We start from the raw sequence: 21,227 nt of genomic DNA, 5'->3' as shown, positions 1-21,227 counted from the left end.
ACCACTCATGACAAACAGCCGTTCAATCTGAACGCTGTGAAACCATGTGTAAGGACAACTTTGTTGGACTCGTTATGTGAATTTCAAAGCAAGATTGTATCTACGGAATTGTCTATCAACACTACAAAGTTTTGGTCGTACGTGAAATTGCTGAACGCAGCAAAGTCATCTATACATCTGATCATGATGAAATTTACATGGAAGATGCTGGGACAAAGGATCAAATACTAAAGTCTGTCTTCAGAAATTGCTTCACCGAAATGGTACACATTTCCTATCGCCGCAAACAAGTTAAGACGACAGGCAAGCAAATAAGCAAGCACCGGACTGAAAATCAGCTCAAGATGTCCACCAGAGGAAGGACTGCTGGACATAAAGGGGTGTATGTTAAACTCTTTATCGAATGCCTGAAACAAAATAACCAGTTTCTAGCAACAGATTATACTATCCAGAAAAAAGTCAATAGCATTTATGGCAAAAAAGGTTTCTCTGGCCATTAACTTATCAATTCATTGCGCCAATTCATTTTGTTCACAAACGAACCAAGCTGACCCTCTCACAACACTTCAGGGACTGAGAAACTTCCACAGACAACACAAAAAGTTGCAGTAATACACGGATCATACTGCATTATTTTGCTTTTCATGTATAGTAGCGTCAGAAGTCAGAGGGGCATAATGCCTAGAGCAGATTCTGCCACCTTAAAGACCACAGAGCCTGCACTCAGACTCACATGACTCATAAGTGCAAATAAGCAATATTGATGAAACTTTGCGGGTATGTAGAGGGATCAAAATAATGCGATACGTATTTTTTGAAGTGGGTAAAACACTTCTTGAAAGGTAAAATAAATAAATGTCGTGTGGCTAGGGCCTCCCGTCGGGTAGACCGTTCGCCTGGTGCAAGTCTTTCGTTTTGACGCCACTTCGGTGACTTGCTCGTCGATGGGGATGAAATGATGACGATTAGGACAACACAAAACGCAGTCCCTGAGCGGAGAAAATCTCCGACCCAGCCGGGAATCGATCCCGGGCCCTTAGGATTGACATTCTGTCGCGTTAACCACTTTTTTTTTTTTTTTTGTTTTTTAAAGGGCCTCCCATCTCCCCTTCTAGCCCTTCAGTTCGCTCTCCTTCATGCGCCTTCTTCGGCGAGCTTCAATGCCCCACTTTTTTTTTTTTTTTTTTAAATAGGTTATGAAACTGAACTGCATCTTGAAGACAATGTTAGAAAATTGTAAATTGTAATCCGAATTGATTACGGTGAAAATAACTCTCTCTATAATACTATTGACTGCATTAACGGAACGCAAAATATTCTTCCATTAGAATTTAAACAGAAGTGAGAGAGAAGCAAAAGTAAAAAGTAAGATAGGAAATTAAACTTCTTCAGTGATGCACGTCTTTTGCATGAGAATAGTTTTTCCCTACTATTCTTGTGCTGTGGCATGACTCCTGTTACTTCTTAGGAAAAGCACTCAGCTACCAGGGGTGCAGTCTTGAAAGGTAATTTAGCATATTAAGTTTAGAGTGCATATCTCCGAAACCATGATATATAAAAACTGTATTCCATGTAAAAGTTGAAACGTAATTAACGTTCTTCAAAACTGTATCTCCAACTTTTGTAGTCACCTGAAATTTTCCAAAATACTCAAGCACTCCTATTCAGTTTAGAAAAATGGAAACTCTTGTTACAGGAACAATTAAATAAGCCTTCAGCCCAACATCCATCCATGTGTAATAAGGCTGGTTTCAGAAATATCATTGTTGGAAAGTAAGTTTGACACAATGTACTGTCAGGGTATTTTCAACATTCCTAACTGAAACATCTAAATGTTCATTACTATTCAAGTTACACGTTCTACTTATTTAGTTTTATATTTTAATTTTTTATTTTACGTTATTGTTTTTTTTTTTAGATTATCGTTTCATATTCGTGAATTTCATTAAGTGAAAATAAAACATATCTCATTCTTACGATAAAAATGATTAAAATAATGATTATCTGTAAATAAATGCTTAAAACAATGTTTTTCTACACCATGCACTTAAAATGGACGAAATTTCTTCACATAATAAACACGATGGACAGCACAACACAAAATAAAAATTCCCGCAATTCGCAAATTGTACCAGACGATCCTTTAAGTATCTTGATTTTTTATGTGCAAAATTATTTTATGGTGTATGTTTTGCCCCTTTGTGTAGCGTAGTGTTATGTAGTGTTTTGTAGTGCTGTGTAGTGTAGTGTTGTTTAGTAGTGTAGTCCAGAATAGTGTAACAGACCAGTAGCATGTGCCTTCGAGATTCTGGATGAACAGATATCAGTGTGCCACATGGGCAAATGGTAATACGTAGATTTACTTTTGCTATTATTTTTCTTTATACAGATATTCTATGTAGAATTTTTTCCCTCATAAACAACATACTGCTTTGTTACTAATAACAAATTTGAAATTGTGTTAAAATATTACGTGCTACTTTCATGCCAATTCGTGTGCAAGATTTGGCATGTTCTTTTATGTAGATAACAGACTAGAAGAAAATAGCTAATAAAATTAAAAGTAAAATCGTGAAATATAGTATTCTCTTAAATCAATGTGTAGTCAAGATGCCAGGGCTTGTATGTAAGATCTGAAACGAAGATTCCCAAATCTGCTGAGGATATTGTAAGAAAAATACGAAAAAAAGATACGGGCAAATTTCTTGTAGTTTTCTCAGTAGTCGTACATATAACACAGCTCAAAGGAGCACAAACACAGACACTTACCAGGTATTTGAATGCGAGGGGAATGAGCAGTCGCGAGACGTGCGTCACTCCAAATGACAGCAGCTGTGCATTGTCTCTCCAGTAGTTGGAGAGCTCTTCCAGGACGACCGCCTGGAATTCTGGGTAAGAAAAAAGAACAGATACTAGTGAACAATCACATGCGCCAAGATGTCTGTAGAAGCACAACATTCAATCTCGACGTTCACCAGCTCACAGACTGTATGAAAGTAGAATAAACGTTTAGAAACTTCACTGAAGCGCCAAAGAGACTGCTACAGGCATATGTATTCGAATACAGAGATGTGTAAACAGGCAGAATTCGGCGCTGCTGTCGGCAACGCTTATAAAAGACAGCAAGTTCTCGCGCAGTTGTTAGATCAGTTACGGCTGCTACAATGGTAGGTTATCAAGATTTAAGTGAGTTTGGACGTCACGCTATGGTCGACGCACGAGCGATGGGACACAGCATGTCCGAGGTACACATCAAATCTCCGACTTCAATGAGACCGGAAAAAGATTCTGTAAGAACGGGATCAGCGACGACTGAAGACAATCGTTCAACGTGACAGTAGTGCAATTCTTCCGCAAATTGCTGAAGATATCAATGCTGTGACATTAACAAGTGTCAGCATGCGAACCATTCAACGAAACATCATCCACATGAGCTTTCGGAGCTGAAGGCCCACTCATATACCCTTGACGACTGCACGACATAAAACTTTATGCCTCGGCTGGGCCAGTCAACACCGACATTGGATGGCTGATGACTGACAACATGTTGCCTGTTTGGACGAGTTTTGTTTCAAATTGCATCGAGCGGATTGAGGTGTACGGGTATGGAGTCAACCTCATGAATCCACGGACCCTGCATGTCAGCAGGGGACTATTCGAGCTCTGCAGTGGTGTGGGCCGTGTGCAGTTGGAGTGGTTGGCCCTGACAGGTGACACGTACGTAAATGTCCTGTCTGATCAATGCATCCATTCATGTCCATCGAGCATTCCAATGGACTTGGGCAATTTCAGCAGGACAATGCGACACCCCACACGTCGCGACTAGCTACAGAATGGCTATAGGAACACTCTTCTGAGTTTAAACACTTACGCTAGCCACCAAACTACCCATACATGAACATTACTGAGCATATCTCGGATGCCTTGCAGCGTGCTGTTCAGAAGAGATCTCCATCCCCTCGTACTCTTACTGCTTTATGAACAGCTCTGCAGGATTCATGGTGAAAATTCCCTCCAGCACTATTTCAGACATGTCACGTTGTGTGGCAGTTCTGTGTGCTCGTGGGGGCCCTAAACGATACTAGTCAGGTCTACCAGATTCTTTGGTTCTTCAGCATAGATCAATATACAATGGCTACAGTTAGAGGATGGACACCTTTATCGAACGTTATCAAATTCACGCTTCTTTATTTGTATGCCTGCTCGATATGCTGACCGAACCTTATGTGAACATACTTCTGGAAAAAAAAAAATTAAAAAAAGTTCATTCTTAGAGATGCAGAGTGGTGTGAATGTATAATGGCTACTGTGTGTGTGTAACGCTACTGCAAATGTTCAGGGGCAGATCGCAAGAGAGCATACCCAGTAGAGGTGCACGTGGAGTTTATTGTTGTGTTTCTGACTTTGTGGAAGGCCGAATAATCGGCATGAGGGACCTGAGAACATCACACCGACGGACCGCACACACAGCCATCTGCAGCGGAATGACTGAAGAACGTGTGGTGGCGAGATGGATTCTGTCGAAGAGTCTGGCTAGGAGACCACTGACCGTCGGGAACAGGTAAGTTGAAGCTGGGCTGACATCTGGAGTGTGTCGTTCACCACTGGTACCACGCCACAGACAATGGAGACCGGCATGGTTCATGGCCAGACTGAACTGGCACACTGAGTGGCGTTATGTGGCGATTCGAATCGGTTCTGTTTGTAGCTGACTGGTCGGCGCTGTTTTGTCTGTAGACGACATGCTGGCCACCCTCAGAGAGCAGTGATTCTCTATACGCACATCTCTCCAACTCAGGGAGTCATGGTTTGGCGAGCTGTCAGATATGCCAGCAGGACTGAGTTTGGGTATATTGAAGGAAGGCTGAATGCTCTCCAGGATATGGCAAAAATCTTAATCCCTTTTGTAATGCACTGAGGTGACAAAAATCATAGGACAGCGATACACACACATACAGATGGCGTTAGCATCGCGCCAGTCGGTGTGGCCGAGCGGTTCTAGGCGCTTCAGTCTGGAACCGCGCGACCGCTACGGTCGCAGGTTCAAATCGTGCCTTGGGCATGGATGTGTGTGATGTCCGTAAGTTAGTTAGGTTTAAGTAGTTCCGCGTTCTAAGGGACTGATGATCTCAGATGTTAAGTCCCGTAGTTTGAACCATCTGAGCTTGTACCGGATACACAGGGTATAAAAGAGCAGTCCATTGGCAGAGCTGTCAGGTGATTCACGTGGAAAGGTGTTCGATGCGACTATGGCCGCAACATGGGAAACTCTGAACGTGGAATAGTAGTTGGAGCTAGAAGTATGGGACATTCACTTGAACAGTCCACAGGTGTACTGCCGGTCCATAGTGTCCAACAGACACAATATTACGGCGATCAGATATGTCGCCATCGTCAGGTGCGCTGACGAACTGAGCTCCTGAGTTTTTTTTTTTTTTTTTTTTTTTTTTTTTCCGGGGATGTGCGGGTTGTTTGAGGGCTTGCATTGCCCTTTTCAGCCATTTGCTGTACATTACACGTACATTCATTTATTTATTAGTTCAATATTTCTTGCAAAAGTGCATTTGATCATATTGAGTATACAAAAATATAATATATATAAAGATGCAGAAATATAAAATAATACAATAATACAAAATAAACAAAATATAAAGTAGGTACAAGGATATTAAATAGGTACAAAAGTATTACATAAAATGAGGTTAGAGGTTGAGGTTTAAGTATTAAAGATTTTAAGTCATGTTGTGATATAGTGTTTGTTTATAAATTATATAGTATTTTCCGTTATGATTATTCTCTTTATTTTCTTTGAACACTTTAGTGTGTATGGAGGTTGTAGCATACGATAGTAGTACCGTAGTTTTGGTGTGTATGCTATTTTTAATGTTTAATTTGTTATTTCTATGCTACTTTTTAGATGTAGCTTAGGTCTAAAGTTCTTATGTATGATTTGTGTGTGTGCGTGTGCGCTCAGGCGCGTGCGCGTTTGTGTGTATATTCTGGGGTCAGTTTCTGTGTCTTTGGGTCAGGTGTGGGGGAAGTTGGATGCCTTGTGTTAGTGGTTCCATGGTGGGGGCGAGATCTGGGTATTCTTGGCTGGTGTTTTGTGCTACTGTACGCGCTGGTTGGGTATACTTAAATTTTGGTCGTCTGTTCACTCGTGGTCTTGTTGTCAAAATGTCTTCCATGTCTGGGCGTTTCGTTAATATGTGTCTACCGTAGTTCGCTCTGAGTTTGGTCAGTCTGTTTTGTAGCGGCTCCACGCCTGTGATGTCATATACGTCGTCACTGGGCGTGAGCCTTGGCAGTCTACAGATGCTGCGTAAAAGTCGTCTTTCGGTCGAGTAAAGTTGTTCGGCTACCGGTTTGTGCAAGCCTTCCAAGGGGACTGCTGCATATTCTATCACTGGTCTGATGTACGTCTTGTAGGTGTGGATCGCCGTGTGGTCGTCACATCCATGGAATCGTCCTTGTACTTGTCTGATTAGGCATCTAGGTACCTGGCAGTGTCGTTAAGTCTTAGTGGTGTGTCCCACAGCGTCAGTTGTATGTCATTTGTGTTTTGTTGTCGTTTTTCGTCAGGTGTCTGTGTCTAAATAAAACCATTTGGGTTTTGGTTGGGTTTGGTCAGATTCTCCATGTCGTCATCCAGTTTTCTAATCTTTGTAGGTAGGTCTGTGTTTTTTGTTGTATGGTTGTCTTCAAGTCTGTGCACCAGTAGGCGGTATCGTCAGCATACAGTCCTACCGTTTCTTTGGGGGTTGTTGTCGTTGGTACGTCAGCCGTTTAAAGCGCGTACAGCAGCGGGGATAGGATACCTCCTTGTGGCACTCCTGCTTGGGGTGTGAATTCTTGGGAGTAGGCTCCGACGACATGTACCTTGCACTTCCTGTTTGTGATGTACGTCCGTATTAGTCGTATAACCTTGGTCGGGAGGCCCAATTTGCTCAGTTTGTAGAGCAGTCCTGTATGCTAGAGCTTGTCGAAGGCACGCTCTATGTCTAAGAAGACTGCAAGCGTGCAGTGTCCTCTGTTGAAGCCTTGTGTCATTCCGTTGGTCAGTCTGATTAACGGGTCGTTAGTGGAGTGATTTTGTCGGAAGCCTGATTGTGTCAAAGGGAGGATGTCGTTGCGTTCTACAGACGTTTTTATGCGGTCAGTTAGTATCCTTTCGTAAGTTTTCCCTATGACGTCGAGTAGAGATATTGGTCTGTAAGATCTTGGGTCAGTCCTTGGTTTGTCAGGTTTTGGTATCATTATTGTTTTACTAGTCTTCCAAGTGGCGGGTAGCGTTTCATTTGTGAGACAATAGTTGTAGATGAGGTAGAGGACGGGGGTCAGGAGGTGGGCTGGGGCTTTCTGAAGGTGTATACGTCTTATGTCATTTTGTCCTGGAGCTGTGTTACGTCCTGAGTATATGGCATTAATTATTTCTGCGTTAGTGATCTTTGCTGTCAGCGTGTTTTCGTCTTCTGTTGCTGTCGTTGGGGTGTTTAGGATTATAGTCAGCTGTTGCTCGGCGTGTTGTCTGAAGTTGTCGTCAAATTTTGCGTCTTGTGGGAAGGAGTAAACTTGCTGCAGTACTTGTCGAAATGCATCGGCTTGTTCTGCTTTGTCTGTTAGTTCGTTATCCACTAGTAATGTAGTTTGTTGTCTGTCGTTGCCCCGTGAGCGTTTTAAAGCGTTGCCAGAATTTCCCCTCTTCCCTGTAGGTAAGTCTTCTGCATGTGTCGTCCCATTGTCTTTGTCGGTGTTCAGATATGATTCTTTTAATTCTGGCATTCAATCTATTCCATTGTCTTTTTAGGTCTGGGTTGTTGTCGCGTCTGATTTGTCTATAAAGTTGTTTTTTGTGTCGAATTAGGTTCAGGGCTTCCTGGGGTATGGCTTGTTTCCAATTTTCGATTACTATGGTGGGTATGGCTTCGTGTATTGTTTGATGTATGGCAGTCTCTATTCTATCTGTGGCTTGTTGGAGGTCGTCGTCGTCTGTTATCGTCAGTGGTATTGATAGTTGTTCCGTGAGTACTTCTTTATATTTGTCCCAGTCCGCATTTGCGTATTTGCGGATTGTTCGTCTTGTGGGTATATGGTCCGGGGGCAGGGTGGCGCTGGTTGAAAAAAGGATTGGCAGGTGGTCGCTCGTTATCGAGGTGCCCACGACAGCATCTGACATTGTGTCGCTAATGTTGTGTCCATATAGTACGTGATCTGGTGTCGAGTGGCCTCGGTGTCCTATGAAAGTCGGTTGGTTAACTGGTAGCCGTTCCATCGGTTCTGTCGTCAGGAAGTCGAATAGACTTCGTCCGTTTCCGTTATCGGCTGTGTCCCCTAGCATATGGTGTCGTGCATTAAAGTCTCCTAGTATTATGTATCTATTGTAAGTCATCATGTGTCGTAGGAAGTGCAGTGGCAGGGGCGTTCCAAATGGGTTGTACAGGCATGCTATCGTAAGAGTGCGTCTGTTCTTGTCTCTTATCTGTACTATGACTGCTTCTACGTTATTGAGTGGTGCCGGGAGAGGAATCTCTTTTGCTGCAATCGTGTTCTGCACGAGTATAGCTACTCCTCCTCTTCCGTCCTGCCTGTCTTTTCGGAATGTATTGAACCTGGGGATGTTAAAGGCGTGTGTGTTCCTTAGCCATGTTTCGGTGATGCCTGCAATATGGACACCTTCCTGTTGTATGGTGTGCGTTAGTAGTGGGCGTTTCGGTTTGACGCCTTGGGCGTTTACCGATAGGAGACGTAGTGTGTTGGCCGTCGCGGAGGTGCCTGGGAGGGAGGGGGTTGGAGTTAGGGTGTGGGTACCTGTTTAACTCGTGTCCTGTTGTGTGTGTTGCGGTGTGTGCTGGGGTGTGTGTTGTGGTGTGTGTCTGAAGCGTGTTTCTGGATGCCAATGGTCACTTATTGTGATATGTATTTTGTTTCCTGTTTGCGTCACCTCAAAGTCTTTTTCTAGAATCTTTTAGTGGCTTGTTTCAGTGACTTTTTGATGGCTTCCCTGCGATCCTGGAACAAGTCCAGCAGAGTTGCAGCAAGGACTCGCACCAGGGCGGGCAGCCATCTTAAATCCCCTCCCCCTGGTAGACGTTCTCTCCGCCGTCCGCGCCCGCGCATCTTCGGTCGCTGAGACGCTGGCGTCGGCGTCTGTGGCGGCGTCGGCGTAATTGCCTCGTCTGCTGTGGACGCCCGTTCGTTTTCTTTGCTGAGCGTCTTTTTAATTAGACTCAATGCTGGTTCCCATGCCTGTCTGCGGTTATAGCCTCAATCTCGGTTGATGAGTCCGTCCCTGGTACGAATTTCGATAGCCACTCTAGGCTTTTGCTTTTGGTACAGACCGTCTGGAATGTAGTCGAATTAAATCAGGTGATGCTGAGGGAATTAGATTAGGAAATGAGACAGCTAAAGTAGTACATGAGTTTTGCTATTTGGGAAGCAAAATAAATGATGATGGTCGAAGCAGAGAGGACACAAAATGGAGACTGGCAATGGCAAGGAAGCCGTTTCTGAAGAAGATAAATTTGTCACGATCGAATATAGAATTAAGTGTTAGGAACTCTTCTGAAAGCAGTTGTATGAAGGGTAGTAATGTGAGGCAGTGAAACATGGACGATAAATAGTTTAGACAAGAAGAGAATAGAAGCCTTCGAAATGTGGTGCTACAGAAGAATGCTGAAGATTAGATGGGTAGATCACGCAACTAATGAAGTATTGAACTGAGGAGAAGAGGAATCTGTGGCGCAACTTGATTAGACGAAGGGATCGGTTGGTAGGACACGTTCTAAGGCATTAAAGGTCACCAATTTAGTACCGGAGGGAAGCGTGGAGGGTAGAAATCGTAGAAGGATACCAAGAGATGAATACGCTAAGCAGATTAAGAACGATATAGGCGGTAGTAGTTCTTGGAGATGAAGAGGCTTGCTCAGGATAAGGTAGCATCAAACCAGTCTCCGGCTGGAGATCACAACAACAGAGACCAGTTCAAAAGTTCTGCTCTAATAGAGTCTTCTCCACTAGCTTTATAATAAGATTTTAATAAACTCTTCAATTTCTTGATAGATGGGAGAAATCTTCTTCTAGATTTTCATGAGTGTTCAAGAATTCGAACTTACGGAGTGGTTATGGACATTTAACAAGCTGATGAAAATATTTTGCAATGATTTCGAAATTTTCATTCGAGTCTGTGTGCTAGAACTGTAGGCCACGGCGGCATTACAACAGCTACTCAAAAAACCCCTCATACCCTACGCTCGCACAATCCGCCAAACGCAGTTTCAAAGAAAAAAAAAATACTGTCCTGACGCTGTGACCAACGTTGCGCTTGCAGTTCTGGAAGGGACGACGTCACATCAGACCACGTGAAATCGGAAACAGCCAATGAGTCCCTTTCACAGTTGATCATAGTGTGGCTGATCATCATTTACATCCCTCGACACCTATTTCTAGTAATCGCAGAGAGGGCACTGTAAAACCTGTTTTCGTCTGTTTCATTTGCATACCAGCTCTCATTCGAAGGGAAATGGGTAATTTTATTGTGATTAGAGGCCTGTATTCGAAGAGAAATAGTGCAATTTTAGTGTGATTTCAGCTCGCATTCAAGGAGAAACGGCATAATTTTAGGGTGATATTTATAGTGTGCTGTAGCACATTAGCACACGGTAACTGGTCATCACTGGTTATAACTACGTACTTCTCATGTGCTTGCATGTTATAATGTTGACATATTAGCAAGGGACATCTCTGACCTGGAACGCTCCGAACCACATGGAATCTAACTTAGACAACACTCGATCATAAAAAGAAACTAGTGGTCTGTGTCTTTTCGAGTGACATTTAAATAGTGGTAAACAATGTAACAAGATATCACTACCATAGGAGGGACATTTTACGTAATTCAGTGACGTCAGAATATCATCACATTTTCAATGAATAGTGCCAAAAATCCTCTGCTTGAAGTGATTATAATAGCGCAAAACACATATCCTACAGTCCTAATAGTGCTTTATTAGTCCTCATAGTACAGATGTGGGATTTTGATGAAGTAGTTAAAACAAATCGGAATAGAACAATGTGCACATCTCACTAAAGCCACGTTTTTACATTCGAAATCACTTTCGCTTTCAAGCAATCCAGTATCAAAAACCACACTAATTACATTTTCAGATGATCACATGAGTATGTAAATGTCATAGACTGCCTTTCGTCAAGAATTTTGCAACACAGGCGGATACTTTTGTGCAGAAAGGTAATTATAAATTACATAGCGAAGTCAGATGGTGAAATAACCATCACGTATCTTCACTTGCGGTTTGGCTTATTGTAGTCTGAAAAAATCAGCAGTCATTCTGATATAGGACTTATATTGCTGAAAGAAGTAAACATTAAAGGGGGTTGACAATATTTATTTGTTTTCGATGGCAATCTCTTCAGCATAACAGATTTGTTTGGAAAACTTGCATCTAGAAATGTACGACCTGTATGGGCAGACCAGTGGATTCTTTTCACTTGTTACGTGTTCGCCAAGGAATAACATTAGAAAACGTTACATGTGTTCTTCAGTCGCTTTTCCACTTTTTCTTGCCGCCACATGCGTGTTTCGTGGGCAGTTTTTTTTTCAGGTATCCTTGAAATATTTGGGCCGAAAGGGCCTTGTGCGTCTTGAAGACAGATGTACAACTTGTTTGATAGTCTGCCTGTCATTGATAACACCACATCAATTGTGTAGTTGTGGGTAGAGCCATTTACAGACTGCAACACACTAAGGTGAGACAGTGTTGATGATGAAGACGTTTCATACTGGAACTGACTCTGCTCACTGTTCCAAACATTTCCTTTCTCCACACCCTGGTGTCTCACAATGAATTCCTCCACAAAGTGTTGTACCTTATGATGTATACTATTACCGTCTTCTGTGACAAAAGTAATATACCTCAATGAAATGCCATATTCAGTTTTAAGATTGTTGAAGAAAGAAATCGAAACCTTGTTTTAATTTTTTTTAATAAGAGGTGGAGCCCCTCCACTTACACTCGGGCATGATGGCCGGCACAAAAGATCTACTGCGATCTCTGTATAAGGGTTAGTTTCGCTAAAGTGAGGTCTCGCAGGCTGTGAGTACCGGGATGTTCGCATACGCCTGGTTAAGGTTAACTACTAATGCGCGCTCATTTGGAGTTAGTTTCGGTCGATAGTTGAACGAAGGGTAGCGGTTTGAAGGGCAGAGGTTAGAAAGTGCCAAGGCAAGAGCCAAGGGGAAAAGACCTCTGCGATAGTTTGGTAAGGCTGTAAGAGCAATAGCGTTTTTCTTGCTGCCTGCGACAGGACATGCAAGGTGGGCTCTGTTAGTAGTGGGTATCATCCAGGTCGATACCTTTGACGTCGTGCGGTGCCGTTACTCGGCGGCTGCCGATGGGTGCCAGTTTTGATTTCTTGGTCAGCGTCAGCATACCTGTAACAGAGAGGTTCATCATCGTTTTGTGTCCGATAGGTCATACATCAGATTCACAGTGAAGGCGGTTTGTTTGTATGTCAGTGTGCGAGCTCGTCGGTTTCCCTGCTGTAGCCTGTCGGTCGGCCTTAGTAGCAGCCTAGCACATCCAGCCAACGTTGCTGATATGCAGGGGCTTGCCGATGTTGTCGCTTGTGGGTGTATGTTAGCTTGCCATAGGTGGTTATGCCCCAGCTAGTAGAGTCTTTGGCCGCTTATGCTTCCACCTATGGTTGTGATCATAGTTTCCCAAAGTAAGGGTGAAAGGACTGTTCGAGGGTCTCGAGTTCCTGTACAGTTGTGTGGCGTTTTTTTTTTTTTTTTTAAATACTTAATGGAGGGTTTGAAGGTGGTATTCTTTGTGAAGATCCACAGTGCGTGTGTAGAGCGCTGAGCGTTGCTAGTGATGCGTAGCACTTTGTTCTGTATGATCTGCGGTCGGCGCAGGCGTGTAGGAGCTGCGTATCCCCAGACGGGAGCTGCGTACGCCATCAGAGGTCTAATCAGTCTCATGTACATGGACCTCGGCACCCTCCTATTCAGTGTACTTTCCCTGTTGAGCATTGGGTAGAGTTGTCTGAGCCACACGCGCGCTCACTTGGCAACGTGTTCTATGTGGGCCCCGCATGTAAGTTTCCGGTCCAGCCAGACACCGACATATCCGACTTTCTCTCGGAAACGTATGGAGCCAGTATGTAGTGTTACCTGTTGACAGCGTTGATGTTTGCGCAGTAGCTTCGGTCTGCGTGTGAACAGAACTGCTTCGCACTTGTCGACAGTCACTTTAATACGTCATCGTTCCATCCAAGTCTCGGCAGTTCTGAGTACCGTCTGTATTCGTGAATTTATGTTTGACGGTTTCCAATCTTGGCTGTGTCATCCGCGTAGACGCCTAATGTCGTGTTTTGTGTTACTGGAAAGTCATTAATGTACGGGTTCAACAAGATCGGCTCCAGAATGCTTTCCTAGGGTACTCCAGTTTGGATACTGTGTTGTGTCGATTGTTTTCCCTGCACGTCGGTGTTAAAACATCTATTCGTGAGATATGAGTGTATGAGACGTATGATTCCGTCCGGGAAACCAGCATCGCTTAGTTTGCGCATAAGGCCATTGCTCCGTTCTTAGGAGGTCATTGGCGATGCAGTGCCTAGTGATGCGTTCAAGTATTACCTTCTCAACAATCTTGCTGAGCGAGCACAGCAGACTGACGGGTCGGTTATTCTGTGGGAGGGAGTGGTCTTTCCCTGGCTTCCTGAACATCAGGAGCTTGGCCGCCTTCCAAAAGTCATTGAAACTGTCCAAGCTAACCGTTTCGTAAGCTTCCAGAGCCCACATTTGCGGACTCCAATAGTGGACTGAAGATCCATACTACCTCTTTCCCTCAGACTGCGACATTACAAGCTCATTCATAGTTTGTAATTGCGACAGTCTGTTTGATTCGAAACGATCTCCTACTCACGTTTTGATAGACACCTAATTTACATTTAATCTCCAATTTTACTTACTTTTAATGCATCTATAACGCCTCACTAGTTTGCTATAGGAAATGAAGCCAAATGTTCTCTACGAGGTTGTCGCCAATATCTTGTAATACACTTTCCCTCAACTGTTCGGGTGGAATCAGTTCGTACTCACTTTGACTGGACTGTTCCTGATCCTCTGGAGCTGAACATCGCCTACTGTTTGGGGGGACTGATGACCTTCGCTGTTTAGTCGCCCTTAAACATCCCAACAACCACCACCACCTACTGTTTCGAGAGCCACCTTCAGATTCAGGCTCTTCCTGCGCTTCAAAATCAGTATATCTATCACGCATAGCCTTCTGTATTTCTGCGTCATCCCTATTATATGTCTAAATTATTCAGCTATATAATATAGAGGAGAACCAAAGAAACTGGTACACCTATCTAATATCGTGTAGGGCTCCGCGAGAAGGCAGAAATGCCGCAACACGACGTGGCATGGACTCGACTAACGTCTGAAGTAGTGCTGGAAGGAATTGACATCATGAATCCTGCAGGGCTATCCATGCTATCCATAAGAGTACGAGGGATGGAGATCTCTTCTGAACAGCATGTTGCAAGGCATCACATATATGCTCAATAATGTTCATGTCTGAGGAGTTTTGTGGCCAGCGGAAGTGTTTAGACTCAGAAGAGTGTTGCTGCAGCCACTCAGTAGCAATTCTCGACATGTGGGGAGTCGAATTGTCCTGCTGGAGCTGCCCGACTCCGTCGAAATGCTGAATGGACATGAATGGATGCAGGTGATCAGACAGGATGCTTACGTACGTGTCACCTGTCAGAGTCGTATCAAGACTTATCAGGGGTCCCATATCACTCCAACTGCACACGCCCCACAGCGTAACAGAGCCTCCAAAAACTCCCTGATGACATGCAGCGTCCATGGATTCATGAGGTTGTCTCCAAACCCGTAGACGTCCATCCGCTCGATACAATTTGAAACGGGACTCGTCCTACCAAGCAACATATTTCCAGTTATTAGCAGTCCAAAGTCGGTGTTAATGAGCCCAGGCGAGAGTCGAGCAGTCAGGGTATACGAGTAGGCCTTCGGCTGCAAAAGCTCATATCGATTATGTTTCGTAGAATCGTTCGCACGCTGACATTTGTTAATAGCCCAGCACTGAAATCTGCAGCAGCTTGCGGAAGGGTTTCACTTACTTAGCAGTAACTGATCAACGACTGCGCGAGGCACTTCATGTCTTATACAGGCGTTGCCGAACGCAGCGCCGCATTCTGCCCGTTTATATATCTTTGTATTTGAACACGCATGCCTCTACCACTTTCTTTGGCGCATCAGTGTATATTGGCATTTCAAAGGTTCTCAGACATGTCACGTAAACATTTATGATATGCTTGTTTCGGGACCACGCAGTGTTCTTTATCGTGGGCCACAGTGTCTCTCGGCTTACTGCTTACAGCTCGTAGCCTCTGCACCGTGTGTGTGCCAGGAGGTCCCGATAACCTTGTAGACTGGCCACTCAGGCAGCAGATGGACTCAAAGCTCCAGAAATTTCGGTGTTACCATACATCACCTTTCTGCGTTTTCACTGTTATCAGAACGACAATGGGAGAAAGTCATAGAATGCCATGTGTCGGAGCTTGGCACAGAAGTTTTGTGTACGTCCAGCGTAGACTGCATAACATCGCGTGGTAATTGTGAATTCCAGACTTGTTCCACGCCTGAGTGCCAAGTGTGCTGAGGACATTCACGTCTTCCAAGTCAACGGCCGTGTTCACAGGGGCGTGTGGACGCGTTCCTGGCTTGACTTCCATTTAGACGTCCTATCGCATTTCGACTGGGCCGGTAAGTTATCCGATTTTCGTCTCGTAGATAACGTCCGGTCTAAAGGGTCTATACAAGGGCGACGTAGTTGAAGGCAATATTATGGAAATGTAAAAGGAGGTAAGTGAAGATGAAATGGGAGATATGATACTGAGTGAAGAGTTTGAAAGAGCACTGAAACACGTAAGATGAAACAAGGCCCTGGAAGTACACAACATTCCATTAGAACTACTGATAGCCTTGGGAGAGCCAGCCCTGACAAAACTGTACCATCTGGTGAGCAAGATGTATGAGACAGGCGAAATACCCTCAGATTTAAAGAAGAATATAATAATTCCAATCCCAAAGACAGCAGGTGTTGACAGCTGTGAAAATTACCGAACAATCAGTTTAATAAGTCACGGCTGCAAAATACTAACACGAATTCTTTACAGACGAATGGAAAAACTGGTAGAAGCCGACCTCGGGGAAGATCAGTTTGGATTCCGTAGAATGAGGCAATACTGACCCTACGACTTATCTTAGAAGATAGCTTACGAAAAGGCAAACCTATGTTTCTAGCGTTTACAGACTTAGAGAAGGCTTTTGGCAGTGTTGACTGGAATAAACTCTTTCAAATTCAAATACAGGGAGCGAAAAGCTATTTACAATTTGTACAGAAACCAGATGACAGTTATAAGAGTCGAGGGGCATGAAAGGGAAGCAGTGGTTGGGAAGGGAGTGAGATAGGGTTGTAGCCAATCCCCGATGTTATTCAATCTGTATATTGAGCAAGCAGTAAAGGAAACAAAAGAAAAATTTGGAGTAGGAATGAAATTCGTGGAGACGAAATAAAAAATTTTGAGGCGTGCCGATGACATTGTAATTCTGTCAGAGATATTATGAAACGTCTCCTTAGAAAAATTATACATGACTGTGCTTAAACTGACACAATATTTTTAGCGCAACGCAATCTGACTTTCAAAAATCCCTACAAAAGAATGGCCCTGACTAACATTAACCTATACGTTTCACAAATCACTTACCTCACAAAAATCTTCGTTACTCGAACTACTGAAATACAGCGAGCACCACTATTGCCAGCTAAATAAAAGATTCAAACTACTGAAGGCACTAGCTGCTGAGAGGCATAGTTAGCAAATGAAAGATTTTGATAGAGAACAAACAATGTATTTACCTTAATAGTGTTCAAAAGTCATAATATATATAGCAGTTCATGACATCCAGTCTTACAAATTTACTGTCTCTGACGGACACACGTCCAGATCATCCGTTCTCAAAATTCCGCCATTTCTCTCCCCACATCCACCATTACTGGCGGCTCACCTCCAACTGCGCAACGCTACGCGCTGTTAACATCCAGCTGCCCAACACTACAATAGCCAACAACAACGCAAACCAGCCACAGACTGCACACAGCACAGCCAGTGATTTTCATACAGAGCGCTACGTGGCGTTACCAATAAAAAAAACCTGAACAGCCTACTTACAACATCAAAGGACCTGAACATCAACAAAAGGGAAACGAGGATAATGGAATGTAGTCGAATTAAAAAGGGTGATGCTGAGGGTATTAGATTAGGAAATGAGACACTTAAAGTAGTAAATGAGTTTTGCTATTTGGGGAGCAAAATAACTGATGATGGTCGAAGTAGAGAGGATATAAAATGTAGACTGGCAATGGCAAGGGAATCGTTTCTGAAGAAGAGAAATTTGTTAACATCGAGTATAGATTGAAGTATCAGGAAGTCTTTTCTGAAGGTATTTGTATGGAGTGTAGCCATGTATGTACGTGAAACATGGACGATAAATAGTTTAGACAAGAGAATGGAAGCTTTCGAAATGTGGTGCTACAGAAGAAGATTGGACGGCTAGATTACGTAACTAATGAGGAGGTACTGAATAGAATTGCGGCGAAGAGGAATTTGTGGCACAAATTGTTTAGAGGAAGGGATCGCTTGGTAGGACATGTTCTGAGGCATCGAGGGATCACGAATGTAGTATTGGAGGGCAGTGTGGAGGGTAAAAATCGTAGAGGTCGACCAAGAGATGAATACAGTAAGCAGATTCAGAAGGCTGTAGGTTGCAGTAGGTACTTGGAGATGAAGACGCTTGCACAGGATAGAGTAGGATGGAGAGCTGCATCAGGCCAATCTCTGGAATGAAGACCAGAACAACAGCTATCGTCCAGGCCGGTATGTGAAACGTGCGAGTCGATATCGCCGCAATCTGGCAGCTCCGTGGGACTTGGCGAGTGGCTTCGGCTGGACGTGCCCTGTCTGGAGAGACTTCTGGACTCCGACTCCAGACTCACACCACCGTCGGGCCCAGCAGACGTGTACTTTACTGCGGCTTCAGCGCCAGGACTTTTTTTTTTCTTTTTTTTTTTTTTTTTTTTTTTTTTTTTTTTTTTGTCTGGTGTGTTTATCTGAGATCAATCGAAATCCGTCCCCAGCGTTCGTGTTGATAATTCTGAGTGATAGCTTGGGTGCTATCTGATTCTCTTTTTTCTTCCCAAGTGGGTATTATTTAATTCTTGTTGTTATCTACGTACACTGATCACGACGGATTTGTCAGTTCCTGCATTGCCTCCTCATCTACTTGTTCACTGCCCTGAACGAAATTTTTCTTGGTAGCATACCTTAACGAGAATATTAAAGCTTCAGTCAACAATAACACACATACAAATAAGATACTCACCAGGTTGCTTGGAAGACAGCTCGGGCAAGTTGACTGGATGTCGGAGATAACACATATCCCTGGCAGTCGTCGCCCCTGTGATGCGCTGAACGGCCTCCAGTGACTCCCAGATGATAGGATCCCACAGAGTGTACGTTTCCAGCGTCGTCAGGTTCCATTGTGTGTCGTTCGATCTAACAAAATGAAACGGGAGTCACACGATGTGACAAATGATATCCCGGAACTGGACTGTATTTTCTAGGGCAGCACTGTGGAAGCTAAAGTCAACTAGCCTGACTGGAGTAAACTCTTTCAAATTCAAATACAGGGAGCGAAGAGCTATTTACAATTTGTACATAAACCAGATGGCAGTTATAAGAGTCGAGGGGCACGAAAGGGAAGCAGTGGTTGGGAAGGGAGTGAGACATCGAGTAAAACTGAAGTGATATCAGGTGTTCCCCAGGGAAGCGTCCTGGGACCTCTGCTGTTCCTGATCTATATAAATGACCTGGGTGACAATGTGAGCAGTTCTCTTAGGTTGTTCGCAGATGATGCTGTAATATACCGTCTAGTAAGATCATCCGAAGACCAGTATCAGTTGCAAAGCGATTTAGAAAAGATTGCTGTATGGTGTGGCAGGTGGCAGTTGACGCTAAGTAACGAAAAGTGTGGGGTGATCCAAATGAGTTCTAAAAGAAATCCGTTGGAATTCGATTACTCGATAAATAGTACAATTCTCAAGGCTGTCAATTCAACTAAGTACCTCGGTGTAAAAATTACGGACAACTTCAGTTGGAAAAACCACATAGATAATATTGTGGGGAAGGCGAGCCAAAGGTTGCGTTTCATTGGCAGGGCACTTGGAAGATGCAACAAGTCCACTAAAGAGACAGCTTACACTACACTCGTTCGTCCCCTGTTAGAATATTGCTGCGCGGTGTGGGATCCTTACCAGGTGGAATTGACGGAGGACATCGAAAGGGTGCAAAAAAGGGCAGCTCGTTTTGTATTATCACGTAATAGGGGAGAAAGTGTGGCAGATATGATACGCGAGTTGGGATGGAAGTCATTAAAGGAAAGACGTTTTTCGTCGCAGCGAGATCTGTTTACGAAATTTCAGTCACCGACTTTCTCTTCCGAATGCGAAAATATTTTGTTGAGCCCAACCTACATAGGTAGGAATGATCATCAAAATAAAATAAGAGAAATCAGAGCTCGAACAGAAAGGTTTAGGTGTTCGTTTTTCCCGCGCGCTGTTCGGGAGTGGAATGGTAGGGAGATAGTATGATTGTGGTTCGATGAACCGTCTGCCAAGCACTTAAATGTGAATTGCAGAGTAATCATGTAGATGTAGCCCTTTCCTCAGTTTTTACGTTTTCCTTTGATAGACGTGTCTAAGTCTTCCATTTGAATCAAGATATCAGACTGCCTCATTCCGCAATAAATTTGAGTGCCATGCGAGTCTGCCGACGCATTCGGTTGAAACACAACAAAGCCTGCGCACACATACGTCCACAACTGTCAGAACAAGGATACGATCTCGCACAGGAGGGCCACTAATACCGCATGGCTTCACAGGACACACAGACGCAGGCGCACAGTGTAGTGACGGGTTAACTTTTAGATTTGTCAACCAGAGCGCGTCACACGCTGTCTCTTCACGCAAGTCCTTCGGACCACCTATAAGGGGAACAACGCACTGAACCACAGAATGCCGCGGTTCCGCGCGTAGCGTGCCAGCCCTTAACTCTCCCAGTCGCTTCGCTCAGAATATGCGGACGGGCGCAATGTGTTTATTCAGACTGCTGGAAACAATAAATGTAAGTGTCTGCAGAGGGTGCTGTGGCTATTTGGCTCTTTGTACGCCATTTGAAGAAGGAAAGGCGCCGCAGAAGCAGAGAACACATACACTCGGTGCAGCCTTTCCTGGATAAGAGAAATGCGAATGGAGTTAAGGGCATAAGAGGATAAATTTTTTAACTACACCAGAATTCCAGGATCTTGCTTCGACGAATTACTTTCGGAACTTTCTTTAGTAACTGGAGCGACAGCAAAAATGCGATCATATATAACCCTGAACGAAAGCTAGTTGTAACGATCAGGTACGCTTGTTCGTATCCTATTTAAATAATTTAATATTCAGCCTTCAATTGGTTGTCCTTCGCGTTCAACATCGCAAATCACGAGGCGCACAGGACGACTCCCGCCAAATTAGTCAAAAGGAACATCAGAATGTTGTTGTGGTCTTCAGTCCAGAGACTGGTTGATGCAGCTCTCCATGCTACTCTATCCTGTGCAAGCTTCTTCATCTCCCAGTACTTACTGCAACATACATCCTTCTGAATCTGCTTAGTGTATTCATCTCTTGGTCTCCCTCTACGATTTTTACCCTCCACGCTGCCCTCTAATGTTAAATTTGTGAACCCTTGATGCCTCAGAACACGCCCTACCAACCGGTCCCTTGTTCTTGTCAAGTTGTGCCACAAACTCCTTTTCTCCTCTATTCTATTCAATACCTCCTCATTAGTTACGTGATCTACCTATATAATCTTCAGCATTCTTCTGTAGCACCACATTTCGAAGGCTTCTATTCCCTTCTTGTCTAAACTATTTATCGTCCACGTTTCACTTCCATACATGGCTACACTCCATACAAATACTTTCACAAACGACTTCCTGACACATAAATCTATACTCGATGTTAACAAATTTCTCTTCTTCAGAAACGCTTTCCTTGCCATTGCCAGTCTACATT

General features: G+C 43.8%; 1 protein-coding gene across 1 annotated transcript in view; it reads right to left on the bottom strand.

Moving 5' to 3' along the window:
* The window catches only part of LOC124612257, a 59,117-nt gene that overhangs the window by 15,278 nt on the left and 22,612 nt on the right, over window positions 1-21,227 (bottom strand). Inside the window, exons 3-5 of the mRNA XM_047140344.1 lie at window positions 18,494-18,666; window positions 12,371-12,448; window positions 2,770-2,888 (exon numbers count right to left, since the gene is read on the bottom strand). Of these exons, the coding sequence (XP_046996300.1) occupies window positions 2,770-2,888; window positions 12,371-12,448; window positions 18,494-18,666 (370 nt within the window). The remainder of the gene's footprint in view (window positions 1-2,769; window positions 2,889-12,370; window positions 12,449-18,493; window positions 18,667-21,227) is intronic.

Source organism: Schistocerca americana, chromosome 4, assembly GCF_021461395.2.
Source record: "Schistocerca americana isolate TAMUIC-IGC-003095 chromosome 4, iqSchAmer2.1, whole genome shotgun sequence".
Classification (NCBI taxonomy): Eukaryota; Metazoa; Arthropoda; class Insecta; order Orthoptera; family Acrididae; genus Schistocerca; species Schistocerca americana.
Note: the sequence above shows the minus strand (reverse complement) of the source record. Positions and strands in the feature narration are given on the sequence as shown.